At 37.0% G+C, this 23,397-nt stretch overlaps 2 protein-coding genes and 1 long non-coding RNA gene across 3 annotated transcripts in view; 1 reads left to right on the top strand and 2 right to left on the bottom strand.

Annotated features, from left to right (window-relative positions):
• The first annotated feature begins 5,796 nt into the window (after nt 1-5,796).
• LOC107687182 (receptor-type tyrosine-protein phosphatase eta-like) lies at nt 5,797-11,242 on the top strand. The gene is made up of 8 exons (XM_016484418.1): nt 5,797-5,800; nt 5,895-6,641; nt 7,167-7,421; nt 7,505-7,762; nt 9,022-9,390; nt 10,265-10,522; nt 10,641-10,907; nt 11,076-11,242. The coding sequence occupies exons 1-8, from the start codon at nt 5,797-5,799 to the stop codon at nt 11,240-11,242; spliced, it is 2,325 nt and encodes a 774-aa protein (XP_016339904.1).
• A 4,375-nt stretch (nt 11,243-15,617) lies between these two features.
• LOC107687276 (uncharacterized) lies at nt 15,618-16,560 on the bottom strand. Its single transcript, XR_001634113.1, has 2 exons — nt 16,109-16,560; nt 15,618-15,763 (listed from the first exon to the last, which is right to left on the bottom strand). It is a non-coding gene; the product is annotated as an uncharacterized LOC107687276 (long non-coding RNA).
• A 2,609-nt stretch (nt 16,561-19,169) lies between these two features.
• The window catches only part of LOC107687005 (glucose-fructose oxidoreductase domain-containing protein 1), a 27,634-nt gene continuing 23,406 nt past the window's right edge, over nt 19,170-23,397 (bottom strand). Inside the window, exon 2 of the mRNA XM_016484148.1 lies at nt 19,170-20,994. Within this exon, the coding sequence (XP_016339634.1) occupies nt 20,072-20,994 (923 nt within the window). The 3' untranslated portion in view covers nt 19,170-20,071. The remainder of the gene's footprint in view (nt 20,995-23,397) is intronic.

Here is a 23,397-nt window from a genome sequence, read left to right as displayed (position 1 = left end):
CCCATATATATTTGAAGGAGATCAGGAATAATGATTAACTTGATAAAATCTATCTATATAAATCCTATATTTTATTTAGATAGATAGATAGATGGATAGATAGATAGATGATAGATTTTGTTTTTACTTTTTTGTATTTTTGTACTTTAAAAAAATAACTTTTTCATAACTTTTATGATTTTTAAAATAACTTTTATGAGTTTTATAAAACTATATAAAAAGACAGATAGCTAGATAGTTATGGAACGTGGCCAAAAATGATCAAGAATGTTTCTGAAAATTGTAACTACTTTGAACAAGAGAACTTAAAGTAGCCTATAGGTTGTAATGTGTAAACTCTAAATAACGTGTAAGTATTATTTTACGTGTAAAACATTTTTTAAAACATGTTGCATTTCATTCGTTCGTTGCATTCTACAAGCATTCGCATTCTATACTCCCTAAATAATATTCAATACTATTTAGGGCGGATATTATGCAAATTGGGACTGAGTCTCGTTAGCCATGGCATCGTTAAATCAATCAGTGGGATACCTGTGCTTGCTTCTTTTTACAAAGAAGCGCAATTCGCAGTTCAATGTTGGACAGCGCAAGCCTCAGGTCATCCTCCACCTGGAGCCGATTTCGGTACTTTGTTTTCAAAGCCATCAATTTTGAAAACCCGGCCTCGCACAGATAAGTTGAGGCAAATGGAAGAAGTAATTTTATGGCGGCGTCAAATAACTGAGGATATTCAGACATCACGCTCAACCAAAATGACGGCAGAGAGGAAGAGCTGTAGCGGTGTCGCAATCTAGTGTCGCTCTTTAATTCGACTAACTGCTCCCCCATGTCAACTGGAAGGTCTTTTCCTGGGCAACTGAAGGGATCTCTGACCCAAGCAAATGAACTGAATCCTCAGTGAAATAACGGCCGAATTGTTGTTTTAGTCCCTCAACATGTTGAGCGACTGTGTTAATCAAAGGAGAGATATTTATCCCTGTCTCTTGCACACAGTCGGCGAAGTTGGGAAACATGTCAACATTTTTATTAATCAGCCGATCACGCCAAAGATCCAGTTTGCCAACGAATGCACTGACTTTGTCTGAAAGGAGCAAGATGTTGGCATCTCTCCCTTGCATCGATGTGTTCAGCGAATTCAACCTGTCGAAAATGTCTACAAGGTATGACAACTGCGCTAACCACAGGGGGTCATCCAGGTACCGCGCAAGGTCGGACTTCACATTAACAAGAAATGTCTTCACCTCTGAACGCAATTCGTAGAGGCGATGTAAAACCCGACCTCTGGAGAGCCAGCGAACCTCAGTGTGAAAAAAGAGCTGCTCGTATTCGGCTCACATTTCCTGACAAAGCAAGGAAAACAAGCGTGCATTTAAAGGCCGTGTTTAATGAAATTGATAATTTGCACTGCCTGCTTTAAAACGGCCTCAAGAGACTCAGGCATTTGTTTTGATGCGAGAGATTCACGATGAATCATACAGTGGGTCCACTTGGCTAAAGGGGCTAAATTCTGGACACGAGTGACAAGACCGCTAATCCTCCCAGTCATTGAACGGGCCCCGTCCGTGCAAATCCCAACACATTTATCCCATGACATGCCTGCATCCCATATATATCCATCCAGAACTTCAAACAATGCCTTGCCAGTTGTGTGATCTTGAAGAGACCGACAGAAAAGAATGTCCTCCTCAATATAACCATTTTTGACATATCTGACATAGGTAAGCAACTGTGCTAGCCCTGCAACATCAGTTGTCTCATCAAGCTGTAGGGCATAGTACTGGCTTTGCATGATGTTAGCTAGCAATTGCTCTTTAACGTCACTTGCCATGTCAGATATGCGGCGGCTAACGGTGTCGTTAGAAAGGGGGATGTCACTAATCTGCTGATCTCCAAACATGACCTGACAAATATCTTTGGCAGCAGGTAAGATTAGCGCCTCGGCAATTGTGTGAGGTTTTCCTACTTTAGCAACTCGTTTGGAGATGTAGTATGACGTTTCTAGACACCTGTTGGACACTGATGTGTGTTTGCTGATGTTACGTTTCTGCTGTTCAAGGCCAGATAACTTTAATTTGAAAAAATCTAAGGGTTTGTCTTTTGAGTGTCGGGTGTTTTAGTTTCTAAATGGCGCTTCAGCTTGCATGGCTTCATGCTGTCATTTGCCAACAGATCTGAGCATATGACACACTGGGGCAGCAGCTCAGCATCTGTCTCAGCCACTGTAAAGCCAAACTGAAGATAGCTAATGTCATATTTTACACTTCTTAGGGGTAGGAGCTGACGACGCATCGTCGTCACAGCTCCTTTTCGTACGTGTGATGAACTTATCAATAAACTTCCCACAATCCCAAAATGACGTTCTGAAACCTGTCTGCACTGACAGCTGGATAAAAGGCAGGCTAAGCTCCGCCACTCCCCATCGCCAAAAATAAATAAATAAAAGGAGCAGAGGAAGAAGAACTCCGTTTTTTTTTTTTTTTCAAGCAGAGCAGGGGTTTTTTCCAAGTTGAGCGGGGTTTTTCCATTTTTCCATTTGTGTATATTCTACTTGAAATGCAATAAAATGCAAAAAATACGATTACCCAAATAATGTCTTGTCTCAGTTTTTTCTTGAAAACCATTTGCGCCCCCCTTCCGATCTCTCGCCCCCCCCTGTTGAGAACCACTGCGATAGAGCATTCAATTTTAGCGACAGTCCCCGGATATTTGAATTCTGAACCGCCGCAATACATACCTGAAGCAACATAATAAAAACGTGCCAGGGTTCACATATTGAACCCGTGTTTAAGTGCCACTCAGTGGACATTTCTCTTTGAAATGGCGGCAAAACGTGCAGTAAGGTACGTAAAAACGGTGCTGCAGAAAAGTACCTTATGAGACCAGGTTGATTAAAACATGTGCCTTCAACATGAAAACATTGAGTTTTCGACATGCAATCATGTTTAAACGAGAAACCTGATACAATGGTGTTAAATCAAAATGAATTATTTAAATAAAGTGAACAGCATCAATACATTTTTTTTATGTAAAATTGTATATTCCCTCAAAATACAAAATATTAAATCTTTCCAACGTTTTTGCTCATTTTTACAATTCTTTCATAGCTGATGATCAGAACACAGACAGAGTAGATCGAGTCCATCAACATGTTAGCATACTTGTGCGTAAGCAATCTTCTATCCACTCCTTCTGGTTTACACAGATCTTCTTATTCACTTGGTACTATTAAAAGCGCCCCCTACTGTATAACAGTGTAACAGGGGAAGACAAGATGTCTCCGATTAAGCGATTGAGGACAGCTTTGTTGTTGGATGTAATAATGAATATAGCAGTCATCATTTACTCCCTACATCTGAGCCGCTGAAGACGCAGAGGATTAACGTTACTTTCGCTTTTGAAGTGAATGCTCCGTTCCCCGATCTGCCTAAATGCGTCTATGTTCGCGCGAATCATTCGTATTCCAGCTTCTTTCTTCCAGAAAGCTTTTATGAATCTTTGCAAATTGCCTTTCCTAATAATGTACTAGTTAGCCAGTTTCGTGGCTGAAGTTCACAGTCTGCTCGTCACTGCACGGAAGAGAGGGGCGGGGTCAGCAGAGCTCATTAGCATTTAAAGCAACATGGACTAGAACCGCATGCTGAAAACAGAGCTGATTTTGACAGATTTAAAAAGGTGTTTTTTACACTACCATTGAGAAATTTTAACCAAAGTATGTTATGGACTTTTAATTAAGACCCTAAAGAATTATATCAACTTGTGCAAAATGGGCATGAGATGACCCCTTTAAAGCTTTAAAGGGTTAGGCAGTTTCTGTGCTCACCTAGTGGAACTATGAAAATAAAGCATGCTTTCGCGCATCCCGCTTCCTCAACTCAAACATTACAGACTCTTTCAGGTCCATAAATGTGAAAGCATGTCTCAACAGTTAAAATTAAACTACTTTCTATAAAAGGTCCAACATATTAAGAATACGTTTAACTAATGATGGGAGAAATTAAGCTTTTCAAAGCTTCGAATCAATTGAACTAATTGTGTCGCAAAATGATTCACTGTTTCGAAGCATCTGAAACACCACACACTGTGTACTGCTGGTCAAACAGTGTAAATGCAACGAAAACTCAGGCCAAACATGCATAAAAACAGCTTTTACAAACCCATTGCAAATGTTTCATTGAAAGTATAATGTGTTAAATGCAATTAACAAATCATCTAATGCTCTGAAATATTAAGTGTTTATAAAATATGTGTTCTTTTTCAGGGTTTGTTGTCTTTGTTCTGTTGATGGCTCAGTTAAACAGAAAAATAAGAGACTATTAAATACTATTATTCCTTTTAATTATACAAATGTTTCATTAAAACATCTACAAATTTGTAAAACTGATCTGAGATCAGGTAATAACTATATAGACGCTTGTTCAATGGTGGGGGATCACAGAGATCATCGCCCCCAGTGGTGAACCATTGAAATTTCAAAACGGTTATGATTTAACGAAGCCTCATTAGTGAAATCATGTGACTTTGGCAGTTTGATACGCGCTCCGAACCACTGATTCGAAACAAAAGATTCGTAAAGGTTCGTAGCTTCATGAAGCATTGTTTCGAAAGCAGCCATTTCTACATTTACCTTGAAGTTTAGCTTACCTGTCAAGAAGAAACTCCGCAAGTTTGTCGTATCGACTGAAACCCAAACATTAAATCAAATTCTTCCATCTTGTAAAAACACTGCTTTTCTGTCATGACAATTCTCGGAGGGATTGGCATGGTAATGTACATGACAATGTTAATATATTTGGTCTGGGCGGAATAGATCTGCTACACTGCTGCTGCTGCAGCAGAGCAAGTACCGAGACTTGCTACTGCCAGTACATCCACAACATGCTGCTATGAGCATGTAGGAAATACTGCTGCTGCACATATAACACATATGAATAACCCCCATAGCATACATGATTCACCTCGTAGCAGATCTATACAGGTGGAGCTGGGGAAGGTGGAGGGTTTCTGAAGTGCACTGCGAACTGCTACAGCAAACAAAAGCCAGGTATTTGAATATTGAGAAGTGAGCTCATTGGCTACTGATACAGGAGAAAACCAATCAGCTGTGCCATGTCATAAGGATGTCATTAGGTCAGATTGAGTTAGACCTATCGGACTGCACCATCTAGAGTTTCATGCCAGAACTCTGTATATGTTTGCCCTTGTATTACCCCGTTGTAATCGCAATTGGATCGAGAAGATATATATATATACATATAGTATGAGTATGAGTGTGACCCCTAAATGAGGAGCACCAGAATGAACAAATAATGTATAGCAAAAATATAAATCAGAAATGATGATATGCTTCATTTGCATTTTTTTCTTGTGATAAAAAAACTTTCAGTGAACAGAAACATTTTTAAAGTTTAAGAACATTTTAAGAATCCAAACCTTTGGTGAAAGTTTCCGTGGATGTAACCGCTTCTTCATGGAACCATTAAACATGATTCACCTCGTAGCAGATCTATACAGGTGGAGCTGGGGAAGGTGGAGGGTTTCTGAAGTGCACTGCGAACTGCTACAGCAAACAAAAGCCAGGTATTTGAATATTGAGAAGTGAGCTCATTGGCTACTGATACAGGAGAAAACCAATCAGCTGTGCCATGTCATAAGGATGTCATTAGGTCAGATTGAGTTAGACCTATCGGACTGCACCATCTAGAGTTTCATGCCAGAACTCTGTATATGTTTGCCCTTGTATTACCCCGTTGTAATCGCAATTGGATCGAGAAGATATATATATATACATATAGTATGAGTATGAGTGTGACCCCTAAATGAGGAGCACCAGAATGTATTATTTTTAATTATTTTTAATTACGACAACTTGTTTCTCAAATGATCACATTCAGGCTCAGTCATTTGGGCAGAGGAGCAGTATTTTCCTCAGTCACCCAATGCCACATGGGACGAGGCCAGACTCTACTGTCAGTCCTGTTTCAAAGAACTGACGACCATCACCAGCGGAAATGTACACCTCATTGTGCAGAACTTCTCTTCGGACTACTGGGTTGGACTCCGCAGGAGTTACAATGGCTCCTTCCCATGGGCCGCATGGTCCAATGGGGATCCTGTTACATATCAGAATTGGTACCCTGGTCATCCAGTTCCAAATAAAGAAAAGAAACTAATTCCTATATGTTCCTCAACAACACAAAGTCCACTGAGCACCCTAATAACTACCCCAACATCTACCCCAATGACCTCAACACAAACCTCCACAGTAACTGCTTCGGTAACCTCAACATTTAAAAAGAACAAAGAAAACGATACATGCCCTATACTGTCCGAAATGCTTTTTTGCTTAAATATGACATGTGATGATCTTGAAAGTGCCATGGATATGTGTAAGAGAACACTGACTGTTACCCCAAATACTACAACATACAGCACCACCCCTAAAGTCACAACATTTAGCACCACCTTTAATGCTGCAACAAATGGCACCACAACCGAGAGCACCACCACCAGCAACTGCGTCTTCGAACCCGAGCCAGATCCTGAACAGTACATCGAGAACGCTTGTGTGGTCCTGCTCAGCTTCGGCATGTGGAAGGAAGACGACTGCAACAGAAGTTTACCCTTCATCTGTTATGAAGGTACAAAGACTTTGTTTTAGAGCACAGCATCGTATTGTTAGATTCATATTGTTGGTACTCTGACAATCTTAAAAAGAAAGGTTCCAAAAGGAGGTTTTCATAGCAATGCAAAAATCAAACTTGGTTGAGGGCTGTGGGCCATAAGTAAATGTTGCATTATGTCCAACTCTGTTATATTAAAATGTCTTCAATTTTAATTTTTAAATCGTTTTTAAATGATTAATTAAAATTAATAAATAATAATAAAAAATGTTTTTTTACATTTTAAATATTTTTAAAAAAAATTATTTTTTTTTGTACATTTTAATTTCAGCTTTCAGATTATGTATAAATCTCAATTTTGAAAAATTGACACTTATGACTGGTTTTGTGGTCCATGGTCACAATTGCTCTTTTAAGAACTGTTCACTGAATGGTTCTTTGAGGAACCCAAAATCAAACCTCCTTTTTGAACCTTTATTTTTAAGAGTGTAATCAACTTGTAAGTTTCTGCCGATATACGTCATTGCATCTATCTGTCCGTAGAGCGCTTTTTTGGCCAGATATACGTTTCCGATGTGAACACAAGCGCAGGCAATCTGAGCTGGTCTGAGGGACCCGGTGCTGAGAACATCAGTCACTACAGAGTGGAGGTCACTGGGGACAAAAACCAGACATTTAACCAGACTGACCTGTTTGAACAGATACAGAATCTGACAGCAGGTACTCTGTACAGAGTTCAGGTGTTTCCTGTGAAATGTGGCAGGGATCTCAATCCGCAGAATATCTCCTTCTACACCCGTAAGTAGACTCGGACTTCATTGTGCTCAACATGGTTTCAACACGACTAATGAGCAAAATGACCCATGCCGTCCCTTTTTTAGAGCCCTCTGATGTGCAAAATCTGACAGTGGTGAGTGTGACAACTGTTAGCGCCAACCTCAAGTGGAGTAAACCAGATGGAAACCGTGACTTCTACTCAGTAACGTTCATAAATGCATCGAAAAATGTGGAACAAAAGTGTGATACTGAAAAGTGCACTATTACGGATCTTATTCCAGGAACCGAGTATGAATTCACAGTTAAAGCTGTAGTGAATAAGACGATTGAAGGTGTGCCAAGCAACGTTACTGATTACACCAGTAAGTGCAGACAGTTTCATGCTTGACTCTATCCATCCATCCATCCATCCATCCAAAGCTGTAAACATTTCCAAATAAAGCATTGTTTCTTAGTTTTAATCATATTTGAGTTTTAGTATAGCTATATTGATAAATGAGCTTTTATTTTTTATTTTTAGGTTAATTCCAGTAAAAAAAATTTTTGTTTTGTGCTTTTTCCTTTTTTTTTTTTTTAAGATTTATTTTTGGCATTTTATTCTTATTTTTATCAGGATAGGACAGCATATATTGACAGGAAACAAGGTGGGAGAGTTCGGGGGATACCTACATAAGTACATAAATTAAGTTTACAATTTCACTTATGTACAAAACTCAAATATCGCATAAAACAATTGCGAATAAAGCACCATCTCCATCCCATATGTTCAATGTTATTTGAGCATTTATTATAGTTTTATTAATATTTTGAACAAGCTTTTATTTTTATATTTTTAGTTTTTTTTATGTTATTTATAATTACAGATTAGTAATTTTGCTATGTGCTATTGTCATTTTATTAGTTTAAAAAAAAAAATTGTTTTAATTTATTTTATTTCAGTTTTAGGTAGTTTTAGTTTTAAATTTATTTCCAGTTAATAATTTCAGTGCTTCATCTTTAACTTTTTTTCATTTTATTGCCAAGGCAACATTTACATTTTTATTTTGTGTAAGTTTTTCAATTAATATTTATATTTTATTTATTTTTTTTTTTTAATTAACAGAAATGTTTTTTTTTTTTAAGTTTTCCGTTTCAGATTTCCGTTAATGATAATAGCCTAACCCTAGTTGAAGAGAATAAAATTGGCGCAAAACACATGTATCAGGAATAGCATTAGGGGAAGCCACTCTTTCATGCATCATAAATATCTTGTGGCTGTGAGAGTGCGCTGATGAAATGCAATAAACTGATTTTGGCAACCAACATCTGAGATGCTGTGTGATGCGATTGGTCCGCTGGTTAGTCCAGTTATCCAATCACATCCTCCGTTGCGCATCAAGGGATTTATTCAGTAAATGTGTTTTCATTGTAGTTTATACGCATGTCGTCTTGTCGGATAAAATGCATTTTTTTTTTAAGAATTTATGCACAACTTGGATAAATAAATAACCTCAGATTCATATAGGCTAAAACAGGTGGATGGAAACATAGCTATTGTCAAAGTAACAAGCATTCCTGTGACCACAACTAATTTTGAATGTTTTTGATAGACTAACTGCCTTTGTTGGTATTTACTTTTCAGTACCTTCGACTGTCAGAAACCTAAGATCAGCAGACAATGACAGCACAGTCATAATGGCCTTTTGGGATCCGCCTACTGGCAATCATTCAGCTTACCGCTATTGTCTTAAAGAAGTCAAACACAGCCACAATTGCACTTACTGCAACATCATATCAGACAGCAGCATTACAACAAACGACAACATTACCACAAACAGCAGCAGTACGACAGCAAAATTCAATATTACAGACTGCAAAACAGTGGATGGAACAGAAACATTTATCAGAGAGACTAATACATCAGACGGCAGCAAGTTTTGTCTGTGTGTGGCAGCGCTAACAAAGAACAACAACCTGTCAGGAGAAGTGGTTGTAATCTCAACATACACACGTGAGTCTCATTCTCAGTTATTATATTCCTTCCCTAAATTAAAGGCATTTCATGTATCATGCATGTACTGTAAATTCTAATTGACCATTTCCATCACTAAACTGAATGTGAGTTGACAGTCAAACAATTATGGAAGATTGTTTCCATAATGGAATACAAAATTAAACAGGTAATTGCGAGTTCACATTTCAGGCTTTTTTTCTAGCAAGTGTGAATTTATATCTCAAAATTCAGACATTTTTCTGAAATGAAAAATGTAATTGAATTTTGAATTGCGAGTTAATCTCTCACAATATAGAGATTTTTAATTGTGAATTTTCTTACAATTCAGACTTTATGATTTAGAATTGTTTATATCTCACAATATCTCGTATATCTCTGAGTTTATATCAGAATTGTGAGTTTATATCCTTTTTCTCAGAATTGAGTTTTTGTGTAACAACTCAAAATGTATATTCTCACCATTCCGACTAGTTTGTCAGAATTTACATTTTTATCTCACAATTCAGACTTTATAACTCAGAATTGTGATTATATATATACTTTTTTCCTCACAATTGCAAATTTATATCTCAAAATGGACTTTTTCGTAGAATTTGCGAGTTTATATCTCAGAGTTCTGACTTGTTTTCTTATAATTGTGAGTTTAAAAAAAAGAAAGAATCTGAATTGTAAGATCAAAAGTATCATTTTTGTATTTTTTTTATTCCATGGTGGAAACGGCTTCCATTAACACCTGAAGGAGTTTTTCAAAGTGTTGTCCAAATGACTGCTTAGATTTTGTTCAAGCCTGCATTCAACACTGTTCTAGCCTTTCCTAAATTACTACTAAATTCTGACAAACTACATGTTCTTCTCTGCTCTCCTCTCCTAGGCCCCAAAACTGTGATCCTCTCTTTGAGCCCTGACTTAAAATCCATGAATGCCAACTGGACAATAGGAGGGAATTATGAACAATTTGAAGTGATGATTACAACAGATGCATACCTTGACAATTATCCCCGGCGAGATAACACTAAAATCAGTAGTTACACTTTCAATAATCTGAAGGCAGGAGTGTTTTACACCGTTTCAGTTGTCACTCTTAATGGTGAACTGAGAAGTGATGCTGCTAATAAGTCAGAGTACACCCGTGAGTAATCATTACACTGTGATCACTATTTTTCAGATCATTTGTCCAGTAGCTTAAATCACTGTCTTCATCAGCTTTTCAAGTTCAGCTGTATAACATCTCACAAATCACTTCACAGGGCCTGCTAAACCTACCTGGGTAAAGGCCACCGCTAACAAATCTAGCATACAGCTAAGCTGGGGAGTTCCAGTTGAGTCAGTGGGTGCCTCCATTAAATATATGGTGAACTATAGCACTCCTTTCTGGAATGAACCTAATGGAAAAAATACAAATGAGATAAATCTCACCATTCCTAATTTAAGACCAGGAACAAAATATATGTTTAATGTCAGTGTCGTGGCTGGAAATTTGTCGAGTGATCCAGCCACTACTCATGAAAACACAGGTAAAGAGACTACATTTGGTTTGTTTATGAAGCAAACATTTGGCTTTGTTTACTTCTATTGCGCTTCATGATTATGCAGTTCATTCTAACATGTTATTAAAAGGAGTATTTTGAGTATTTTTGCAGACAGATTTCCTGGTGTTTAAAATCGTCTTTGTTTATTTCCAGAGCCTGAGAAGAGGACACTGGTCCTCATGATGTTGTGCTCCTCTGAAACCGCACTTCATTGTGACAAAAATGAAACTCGGAATGAACTGTTTGAAAAGGTGAAGAAATGTTCAATGACTACATCAGGCTTGTTGCAACTTTACAGGAACAGATTTATTACGGAATGAATGCACACGAGAAATAAAGATGACGATTAAAGAAATACAATGATTTAATATTGTGAAAGTTATCGCATTTGCACTGTTATACTGATTACAAAAACTTGTATTGTATTTTTTATTTAAACCTTTTATCTTGAATGCTAAAAAAAAACAAAAAAAAAAGGAACATTCTAAAACAGCTTCGTGCAAATAGCTGGAAACATTAACTGAAATAAACTAAAATTTCCATTCTGTCTTTCAGCTGAAAAATGAATTTAATGGAACATTTCAAGACTTGGTCCACTGGAAGCTTAAAGAAAAAACTAGGTTTGTGAAAACAGCTGGATCACATTTGTTGTCATGAATATTTTTGACTAATTAGTATGATTTATATTTAACTCTTACTCCCATTTCACAGAAACGACATCCTTTGAATCTCTAAGACGTGGGCTACTATAACTAAGTGGAGAAATCACATATACTGAAATTTTGTGATTTCATGCCTCGTGAATTCTGAATTAGTTTTCTTACATTTACATTAATGCATTTACCAGACGCTTTTATCCAAAGCGGAACAAAAGGAATTTGTCAAAGAGCCAACAATATTTGTAATATACAATGCCAGGTTTATTAGACTAGATTAGGAAACAAGTGAGAGAAGAGGAGAAATGCAGAGAAGAAATATAAGTTTTTGGTAACCCCTGAATTATGGGAACCAAATGTCCTCACAGGGAAAGTAAAACCTGACATTTTTGGGTCCCCATGAGGAAAACAGCTTATAAATCATACTAAATGGTTTTGTAAAAATGCAAAAAAAATTCTGTGTGGGTTATGGCTTAGGGTGAGGGTATAGAATATACAGTTAATATACAGTATAAAAATCATTATGTCTTTGGAAAGTGCATTGGTTTAAGGGGTTGCTATTAGCTTCTTGAAGGTTTTTTGTGCTTTGATTCTCACGCGTTCACTCGACCTGTATGGCATTTTTGTTCTTGTTACAAATTGCATATTTACATTTACTGTAAATTGAGTGGTGTGATGATATATGCTATAGTTGTGGGAGCTATAATTCATCTTCAAAACTGCATCATGAATACCTTTTTCTTAAAGACATTTGCTATAGCTTCATGTGAATTCCAGTTTTAATTTTCATGATGGATTACTGCAGATTATTTTGGGGATTGGTTTCATTATAAGTAAAGATATTACACATGGGTTTGTTCACTTTATTTCACTACTTTATGCAAGTTCTCAGTATAATTACTCTCTTGTGATATTCATTTACATCTACAACCAGAAGTCCTCATAATATGCACTGCAAAAAGGATTTTCTTAATCACTATTTCTGTCTTGTTTGCCAAATATATAAACATTCTTAAATCAAGATACATTTACTTGCAAAATGATGTAAAATATTATATATTTCTTTGGCCATTTATGTGTATTTTTGAAAAAAAAAAAAAAAAAAAAAAAAAATATATATATATATACTGTATATGCACACACAGTGGAGGAAATAAGTATTCAACATGGCAAATTGCTTTTAAACACAGTTGCAATGCAGCAATTTGCATGAAAATTTGACCTGACATTGGCATTAACTCAAGAAATCGACAGATAAAAATATATTATTACAACCCATAAAAAAGTTGTGTACTGAAGTGAAATGACACAGGACAAAATATTTATATTTCTTGAGTTAATGCCAATGTCTGGTCAAAACTTCATGCGGATTGCTGCATCGTAACTGTGTTTTAATTTAAAAAATGTTGACGTGTTGATTGCTTACAGTATTTCCCCCACTGTGTATATATATATATATATATACAGTGGGTACGGAAAGTATTCAGACCCCCTTCAATTTTTCACTCTTTGTTATATTGCAGCCATTTGCTAAAATCATTTAAGTTAATTTTTTTTCCTCATTAATGTACACACAGCACCCCATATTGACAATACTTTCCGTACCCACTGTATATATATATATATATATAATTATATATATATATATAATTATAAAAATTTTTTAGGTTCTTCTGAGATATCTGAAAACATACAAAAATATATTTATATTTTTAAATATATATCCAAAAGTATTTTTCAAAATAAAAATTATTGGTAGACAATATATATTTTTATGGTATCAAATATATTTTTTCGGCATTTTTTTTTTTAATATTTCGAAATATATTTAAAGTATATATTTGGGGGAAAAAAGCATCATTAGCACAATTTTAAGAGAACTATTGAATGCTCATTTTCAGCTCATTGCTGAAAAAAGCAGAATATGACCATCATTGAGCTCTTGCTATAATAGAACACTCCCACCGTGTGCTCTAGTGCATTAATGCATCGATACAAGAGGTGCAACCCACATACAACGTAATGTGAATGTGAAAGTGATGTGACGTGTAGCCAACTGCATGCACATACCTATAGACTGAACACGTAATACATCTCATAGCCCTACTGATTCACCCCATCAAAATCTCACTCCAGCCAGGAAAGCGAATTTGTCAGCCCTGGTTTATTCAAAGAATCAGACCTCCTTCCAGACTTTCTGAACGGCATCATGTCGGATAATGTGAACAAAAACACACATTTCTCTTATCCTACATGTACAACATGAATGCTCAAACACAGCTTTCACAGGTCAACTGCTCGTAATAAACACTGAACTGAGTTAAAGATATAGAAGAGATATAGAAAAGAAAAAATGAGGCTGCTAACAGCCTACAGTACATTGTCTATGACTGATAAATAGGCGTCCATCACTTCAAAATATATTTAAGAGTCCATGCGTCCACGATATACATATAGTGCAAAAAATGTATGCAAAACCATCCATAAAGCATCAAAATGGACAGTATTCCTTTAACATTTGGGCAACACAGCACTGCAGATGGGCAGCATTTGCAAACTAAACGTGTGATTCGTGTGACGTTCCTTTGGTGCTCCACCGATACGGGCCGATAACCCAGTGACAAATGTAGCTTATAAGAATGTTGTGGGAACATAATTTGAAATATTTCAAAAACACGTCGTGTTCTTAGAAGGTTACAAAAACGTTTCTTACAACATTCTACTAACTTTGTTTACCCAAAAAACAACATTATTTGAACATTTATTTTTAATATTCTAAGAACATTAAAAGTCCAGTTTTCTTGTTGTGATTAGAACGTTATTTAAAGATTAAAAAAAAACATTTCTTAGAACTTTCAAGTACAAATAACATCATAAGAACATTCCGAGAACATTCTAAGAATGTTTTCTCTGAACATTATGAGAAAGTTCCATAAGTATTAACTTTAAGAATGTTTTGTCCTAACATTTATATAACTATATTCTCTTAAAGTAACATTAATAGAGCTTTAAGTCGAAGTTATCTGGTCTTTAATAATGTTGTCCAAACTTTTGCACAAAAACATTTAGACATCATTAGTAGTATTCTCCTAATGTGTTCAAAATGATCAAATGTAATGTTCTCTTAACATTTGCATAAACAATAATTTTTTTTTTTTAGATATTAAAAAAAAATGGACATTTTGAACATTCAGAGAATGGTCAATAACCTTTTCATAACTTAATGGGAATGCTATACTATACTATACATAACAGTATACTGTACACTCTAAAAAATGCTGGGTTAAATACAACCCAGTGCTGGGTAAAATAGGGACAAACCCAGCAATTGGGTTGTTTTGGCCCAGCGGTTGGGTTAAATGTTTAACCCAACCTTCTGGGTAGTAACCCAACCGCTGGGTCAAAACAGCCCAATTGCTGGGTTTGTCCCTATTTTACCCAGCACTGGCTTGTATTTAACCCAGCATTTTTTAGAGTGTATGTGAAATGCTGTAGAGTCATTATAGCAACTGGGATTAATACATTTTGTTACTCAAAATTCACTAAAATATTAGAAAACATCTGCATGGTCCTTGGAACCGGAGAATTATTGCTTTTATTAAGCAGGTGCACATTGGTTTCTAGTAACATTTAACAAATATTACAAGAAACATTCGCAAATGTCTCCCTACATTTTGCAGTTCAAGGACTTGAATGAGAATGACTGTGTTAATTACGGTCAAAATCAGTCAAATGCAGTATAATAAATACAAATATCCAGTTCTGGAAGAGACCAGTATGAAATGAATTTGCTCTGAAATATTACAAATTTAAAACAACATTGCAACAGCTTTGGAGCATGCAGACGACTTTTAAAAGAATAAAATGTTCTTCCACCCTTTAAAACCACCAGTGCCGACTTCATATACAAAGCACAGCACAAAAAGCAGAAACCAAACAAGATTTTTCAGGGAATGAAATTGCATAAGACGCACTTCAAAACTGATGGTCAGTGTGCTCTAAATGTGGACATATATTACAATAACAGACCCAAACAGGGTTTTTCTGCTGAATCCCTTCTTTAATCAGTCTCCATCACACACACAGGTGTGTTTGCACATGCTGCCCAGCAGAAAGAGTATACAGTACATATTCACAAACACAGAGAACAAGCGCAATCTTACACTGAAACATTTCCAGTTGTAACTAGGGGTGTGCGATATTGACAAAAAATTATATCTAGATATTTTCTGGGATTTTATCGATAACGATAATTAGACATTGAATAACTATATGAAGTGGTATAAATATATAAATTTTCTGCCATCATGTCTTAAATTTGTGATCATTCTAAATGCATTTTAATAGACTGAATCATGCAGTGAAAGAAAACACACTAAATGCGCACACGCACTAGTCTAGACTTGTCGCTCTGTAGGGATGTTTTGAATGGTTTTTGCAAAATACTCGATAATGTCAAATCGCACATCGTTAAAACAACAATTACGATATTATCACAGACGATATATATCACACACCCCTAGTTGTAACATTTCTTTTTTCACAGGTTCAAGTTTGCAGTTGAATTATCATTGAGTTTTGTTCAGAAACAGGCAAGTTCAAGCTTACAGTAGTCTGCATTTGACTCCAGTGTGTCCATGTTAAATCAGGGATAAACACCTCTGAAGACGAGCAAACGTCCCTCTCATGACTGACATTACAAGAGCCTTTCATTCTCAACATCACTGAGACTCACTGAAGCTTGAGTCTCGGACAATCACAGAAACAGTCTTATATCGCTGTCAGTGATGTAGCAACAACATAGCCGTTTCATGTGTTTTAAAATAAAAATCAAGCCCTATTTATATTGCAGCCTTAATGTCTCACATCATAGAAAAATCATCTCTGGAGGTCCAAGTGACCATCTGTGGAAGGCTATTTCCGTCAAATGAGAAAAATAATCATACAAAAAATTTTTTATTTCAAAATTCATAAAAGTCATAATCATGGCATGATATGACAAAAAGTTGAAATTATGACATAAAAAGGGAAAAATATTAGATAAAGAGTCAAAATTATGGGGAAAAACTAAATTATGACATACTAAGTCAAAATGATGAGATAAGAAGTCATTATTATGACAAGTCAAATTTGAGTTAAAAACTAAAAAAAAGCTATTATCTATTAGCTATTATGATAGTCTGACAAAAATTCTAAATTGACAGTCTAAAGTATGAGATAGAAAGTCATAATTATGACAAAAAGTTGAAATTATGATATATTTGAATTATGACAAATTAAAAATTATGAAATACTAAGTCTAAATAGACATTGCTATGACAAGTCAAAATTATGAGATAAAAAAAATCATGACAAATAGCCTAAATTATGAGATAGTCGAACTACGTCAAAAGTTTTGAATGATGACATACTAAGTCTAAAGTATGAGAGTCATAATGAGAAAACGTCATAATTATGAAAATAAGTCGAAATTAAAAAAGTAAAAATTGACTGAAGTTGAAATTATGACACTTTTTAAGTCATAATTTTGACATTATCTCATAATTGACTTTGTAATAATTTCGACTTTATAATGATCATAATAACCTAGTATCTCAAGTATCTTGACTTTTTGTTATACTTTGACATGTCAACTTTGACTTTTATTTCAGAATTATGACTTAGTATCTAATTTTTATGCTCATAATTTCGACTTTTTGTCATAAATGTCACTTTTTAAGATTTTTTTTTTGTTTTCTTTTATAGCGAAATTGGGCTTCCATATGCTGTAGCTTATGCTGTGTTCGATTTGTGTCATAATTATGAAATGAGACCCTTTTAACCTCCTCAGACTCTGAATTATTCATGTCCATGGTGACACTCATAATGTTAATGGATCCATGTGTGGCTTTAATGTTGAGCATTTTATCACTACATAAATCTACCTCTTGCAAAATATTAAACAACAAAGAAAGCCTGTTTCACACCGTCTTTATTTCACTGAATCCTGATGATTGCAGCAGTTTAAAGCTACAGTACGTGCTTTGGCTTCTTTATGCAAATGTGCTCTGCCTCCCCATGTAAATTACATTTCATTGTAATTGCTCACTCAAAATGCTCAATTTATGGCCCTTGTTAGCAGAAATATTAAATTTAGCAGCGTTACTCACATGCTGCTTCTGTGTAAGTTGTGAAACAGGCCTGCGAGAGAATGATATTAAATGCTCTCTTGTCCAACAGAGATGATTTTTCCTTTAAGACACATTTCTATTACTTTGACCAAGCGTTGGTTTCAGTAGAGCGGCGACACTGAGACGAATCACATTTGCGAGGGAAACCGGGACAGGTTTAGTTTGGGACTTTTAAACGGCGACGTCACACTTCCTGTAGAAATGCACAAGCAAAGGCCTCTATTTCCTGTCTCACAGTACACGCACTTCCTGATTTGATATGAAACACTATGAATAAGAAATAAATACCATTTATAAACTACACAGAGCATGTTTCCAGTAATGTACAGCAGGTGTTTCTCCAAGCAGCATAAAATACGGATAAAACACAGCCACATGATTGGACTCTCCAGTCTTTCGTCACGAGGCTGATATAAAGCCGTCGTGACGCAGGAGAAGTTGCACAGTGATGGACGACCGCCGACACACCTGTCTTCAGTGCATGCATACAGCGAACAGATCCTAGTCGACAAATAAAACACTGCAGAATTGAGCTTAGCAAAACATATGGACTCAAAAATCTGATTTTAAAATGTTTTCTGTACGTTAATCATCATTTCCTACTCTTGATAACTGGCATCTCCAGCCACACACACACTGCAAAGTTTCGGTAGTGACAACTGCATTTAAATATGAATTAAACCCCCTAAACTAGATATACACCAATACATCTTCAGACTGAAAGATCTCTAGCACCTTTAGCATGTCTGAAACATTTTGGTTTACATTTTTCAGGCTTAAAAAGGCATTTACTGGGCCTCAAAGAAGTGCAACGCTCTGCAACAGTCTCAAGCAGCGGTTCTCAACTGTTTTGCAACTGGAAATTCGAGGGGAAAATTATAAATAAAATGCAACTATGATCAAGTATAGTAAGGAGAAAATGCATCTTTCTGTCATTTGTCCACACTATTTCAACAAACTCATCAGTCATTTGGTAGAAGACCAAAAACCAGGAGCAAAACTACACCAGGTACAAGTAAATACAACCCAGATGACATTAGATACACATACGGATAAATAACATTTCTGCTACTATTTATGCATTTACAAAATAGTTTTCCTATTCAGTCTATCATGTTATTAACTTTGCATATATTTAGGTCTAAAAAGTTCATGCTAATATTAATCTATTATATATTAAAATTATACACACTACTAGTCAAAAGTTTGAAATATTACGTTTTTTAATATTCTTTGTTTCTTCTGCTCACCAAAGCTGCATTTATTTGATCAAAAATACAATAAAAACAGTAATATTGTGAAATATTATTATAATTTCAAATAACTGATTTCTATGTGAATCTACTGTAAAATGTAATTTATTCCTGTGATGCAAAGCTGAATTTTCAGCATCATTACTCCAGTCTTCAGTGTCACACATGATCTTTCAGAAATCATTCTGATATTATTATTGGTGTTCAATTATTAATAATAGTTCTTCTTATAAGCATGAAAACTAAAAGCATATTCCAAACTTTTGACCTGTAGCGTATAATAGCATTTCAGCGTTTGATTTGAAGGAGATCTTTGTTTACTTTTGGGTCACCACATAATGTCAAATGTAAAATCCAGATCCTGAAGCAAAACCAGTTGAGAACCACTGACAGTTAACATGACGTGACGCTTGCCATTTCATATTTGGCAGATTTACAATTCAAAATCTTACAGGTGGAAAACAAAGGACCATAAAGCCACACTTACAGCTATAACAATCAAGATACCAGTTAAAACGTGCACAAACATCGGGATTTTAAATATATCGGTACAAACAAAGCAGAAACACCTGATACTCTTTGTGTTTGTCCAGATCGACGTCATAACACACAGCAAAATCCTGTAGTTTACAGTGCGAATGGAGATTTCATGCATTGCAGGCATGGTTTGACGCAGGAGTCCGTGTTTGCATTAAACACGTGCTGACGGATGCTGCATCGGTAGACGACCTTGCCAGGGTTTCACAGATAGACGACGCTGAAAAAATCCTGCAAACCAAAGTCAAACTGAAAGCAGGATTGCATGTCTGTTTTTTGCACTAAATACAAACATGTCACAAGTACAAAGGCATTTCAGCAAAGCATGGCTGTTTTTCATCTGAAAGCATTATTATTGCATACTTGACACAAAACAATCCAAGCAGCCGATGTTTTAACGCATTAAAACACAAGCTGAACTCCATGCATGAGGCGCAAACGCATGTTTCCTTCAGTTGCATGTACTTCTCCAATTTTCCAAATGCTCCGAATGCACTGACCTCAATATGCATCCATTTGCTCACATGCCGCGTTTAGCAATACAGCGACATCCGGCTGCGCCGCATGGCCTCGCTGATCAGGTACGCGGGACTGACTTCCGGTTCCTCCGTCATCACCACAATGTTCTGCCACTCGCCACACTGATTGGACTTCTTGATCGTGTCCACGACGCAAAGCGCGTACAGACAGTCCTCAAAAGTAGCGGCCATTGTCAGCGGCCGGCCGTCCCACGTTCGCCGGTCGTCCTGATCCTGAAACGCCTGCCGTACGGCTTGAACCATGCAGATGGTCCCGGTGAGATACGGAGACGGGATGTCCCGGAACGCCTTGTCCGGTAGGGACGCGTTTCCGACAGGCGTGTTGTCCTTGAGGAGGAGCTCCTGACCGCTTCCGCCGTCGTTTTTCTGTCCATACAAATCCGTCCCGCAAACCGTCAACCTGCCGGACGTTCCTACAACCACAACCTCCTGCCGAAACTCGCCTGGGACGTTGAAATTGAGCGTAACCGTGCAGCAAGCGCCTCCTTCCAGCACCATCTGAAAGGTGCAGAAGTCGTCGCTGGTGATCTGCCGGATCCCGCAGATGTGGTCCGTCTGCTTGACGAACGTCTTGAGGAAGCCGTGCACCTTCGCTGCACGCCGGCCGGTCAGAAACGTGAGCAAGTCGATGATGTAGCTCCCGACCGAATGCAGCCCGCCGCCGCCCATCAGGTCGTCGCAGCTCCAGTTGTACTTCTTCCCGAGGAGGCTCCCGCCGTGAACCTGCGCCTCGCAGACCAGGAGCTCGCCCACGTAACCCTCCTCCAGCAGCTCCTTCATGCGGACGAAGGCGGGGAGGAAGCGCAGCACGTTACCCATGATGCTGAGCAGCTTCGGGTAGTACTGGGCCGCCGACATCATGCGGAAGGCATCCAGCGGCGTCGCCGTCCGGTCGCATATCACGTTTTTTCCAATTCCTAGAAGAGGGAATGAGAGAGAAAGTTAGACGAAACTAAACTCACATAAAAGGAATACAATAAACAGAGACATCAGGACATTTTGGCTTTGCAAGAGTCTTCAGAAGAGGATTGCACTAAGAGATTATATGTATATTGAGGAAAGTTTGCCATCTGCTGGTATTTATAGGTAGTGCAATGAAAGGAAACCTGTTGTGTAAAAATGTTTGTTTCAAAGTTGTAAATAAAACAGACAATAGGAGTACGGGAGTAATAGGAGAAATAGTAATAGAGTAATATGAGTTTCAGACTTTCTATTTAAAAATCAAATGTGTTACTTAATGTTTCTTTGTAATTATTTGTGAAATTTACTAGCAATTTTGAGTGAAATTGATTTCAAAGTAAATCTTAAAGTATTTTTTCAGTGTAGAAGAAAAGAGGTTTTAATTGAGGAACACAATCACATCATTGAACAGCACACCGGAGAAAAAATATGGTGTAAAAACTATTTACTTTGCTAGTAAATTTCACCAAAAAAAAAAAAAAATTACAAAGAAACATGAAGTTTCACAGCAAGTAACACATGAAATAAAATTTGTAAGAATTTTTTTTTGTAAAACATACTCCAATTATCGTTTTATTTACAACTTTGAAAAATCATTTTTTTTACACAACAGGTTTCCTTTCATTGCACCACCTACAAATGCCAGCAGATGGCAAACTTTCCTCAATATACATTTCAAAACAATGAAATATATCTTACAGAGGAATTTGAGTATTTAGATTGTACTGTGAGTCAATTGAATTAATAAAGAAATATCAGTTTGGATCAATTTAATGCATTCTTGCTGAATAAAAGTATTAATTTCTTGTACTTTTTTAAACGGCAAACTTTGTGCAGTGTGTATGTACTAAAAGCTGAGATAAATTACAGCTCAGAAATGTTGCTAGTCTAATGACGCTGAATTTTATATGCGAGTCTCATAAACTGAATGATCAGTACTGAAGTCCTGCATAATGTCTTCACTGTCTGCTGCACGGCATTTTCCTCAGACTCGCAGCAGAATAAGCTAGCAGGCTAATCTCCCATCAGCTCCCGACGGCAAGACCTGAGTCAGAAAATTAATCCAGTTGACCCATTTCTAGAAATCCAGTGTGGGAGACGAGAAAATAAATCTGTGTTGGTTCAACAGCAGCCACGATTCAGAAATGCTCACCAAGTCGCATGAAAGGAAAACAGATTTTTTACTTTCTCCTGTTCTTATTGTGAATGACTGATCAGTGCATGTTATTCCTCAGAGAAATGCTTGCCTTCCATTAGAATAAAACGACTTTCCTTTTCAGATGATGTCATCAATCCCTCTTATTCTTAAGCCCCTCCCCCTCAACCTGACTCATTTCTGGTTCATAAGAGCGAGCGAGAGTGAGAGAGCGCGAGCTCATCAGCGTGAGGATACCAAGGCCTTGCAATTTCTTCCTCTCTAGGGATTCAAACAGCATTAATGCACATCGTACCTGCACAACACACACACACACACACACACACACACACACACACAGACAGACAACTGCATCAGTATCCTCTCAGTAAACAATTATGCATTTATCTTAGAAACCTAGCAACCAACCGGAACACCCTAGCAACCACATAACATCGTCTTGGCAACCACTCCAAAACATTCTAGCAAAATACAAGCATCTAGTTCACATCAAGTCAAGTTATGATAACATAGTTACAATCAGCAATTATGAACGTCTGAGATATGAACCATCTGGAAATCTAAACAAGGCTGCCAATACAAACACATATACACTATTATAATATCTTAGCTGAAAGATGTGCTGAAAAGCATTAAAATGAGCACAAATGCTCTGGTTTGTGAAACTGATGTTTGGGATTGTGGTTGATCTGCAGCATAATGTTTTAGCAATGTGGTCTGAGGAAGTAAGCTGATCATCAATCATAACTCCAAGGTTTCTGGCTGTTTTTGAAGGAGTTATGGTTGATATGCCTAACTGGATGGTGAAATTGTGATGAAACAATGGGTTTGCTGGAACCACAAGCAGTTCTGTCTTGGCAAGGTTGAGTTGAAGGTGATGGTCCTTCATCCAGCAATAAAAGGCTGTTGGACAAGCTGAGATGCGAGCAGCTATCGTCGGCTCATCAAGATGGAATGAGAGGTAGAGTTGAGTGTCATCAGCATAGCAGTGGTATGAAAAGCCATGTTTCTGAATGACAGAACCTAGTGATGCCATGTAGACACTAGACAGAGAAGAGAAGTGGTCCAAGAACTGAGCCCTGAGGCACCCCAGTAGTTAGATGTTGCAACTTGGACACCTCACCTCTCCAAGATACTTTGAAGGACCTATCTGATAGGTAAGACTCAAACCACTGGAGTGCGGTTCCTGAGATGCCCTTTGCCA

This window comes from Sinocyclocheilus anshuiensis, unplaced genomic scaffold (assembly GCF_001515605.1).
Source record: "Sinocyclocheilus anshuiensis isolate Anshui unplaced genomic scaffold, SAMN03320099.WGS_v1.1 scaffold601, whole genome shotgun sequence".
Taxonomy (NCBI): Eukaryota; Metazoa; Chordata; class Actinopteri; order Cypriniformes; family Cyprinidae; genus Sinocyclocheilus; species Sinocyclocheilus anshuiensis.
The sequence above is the reverse complement of the archived record's forward strand: the minus strand, read 5'-3'. Positions and strand labels throughout refer to the sequence as shown.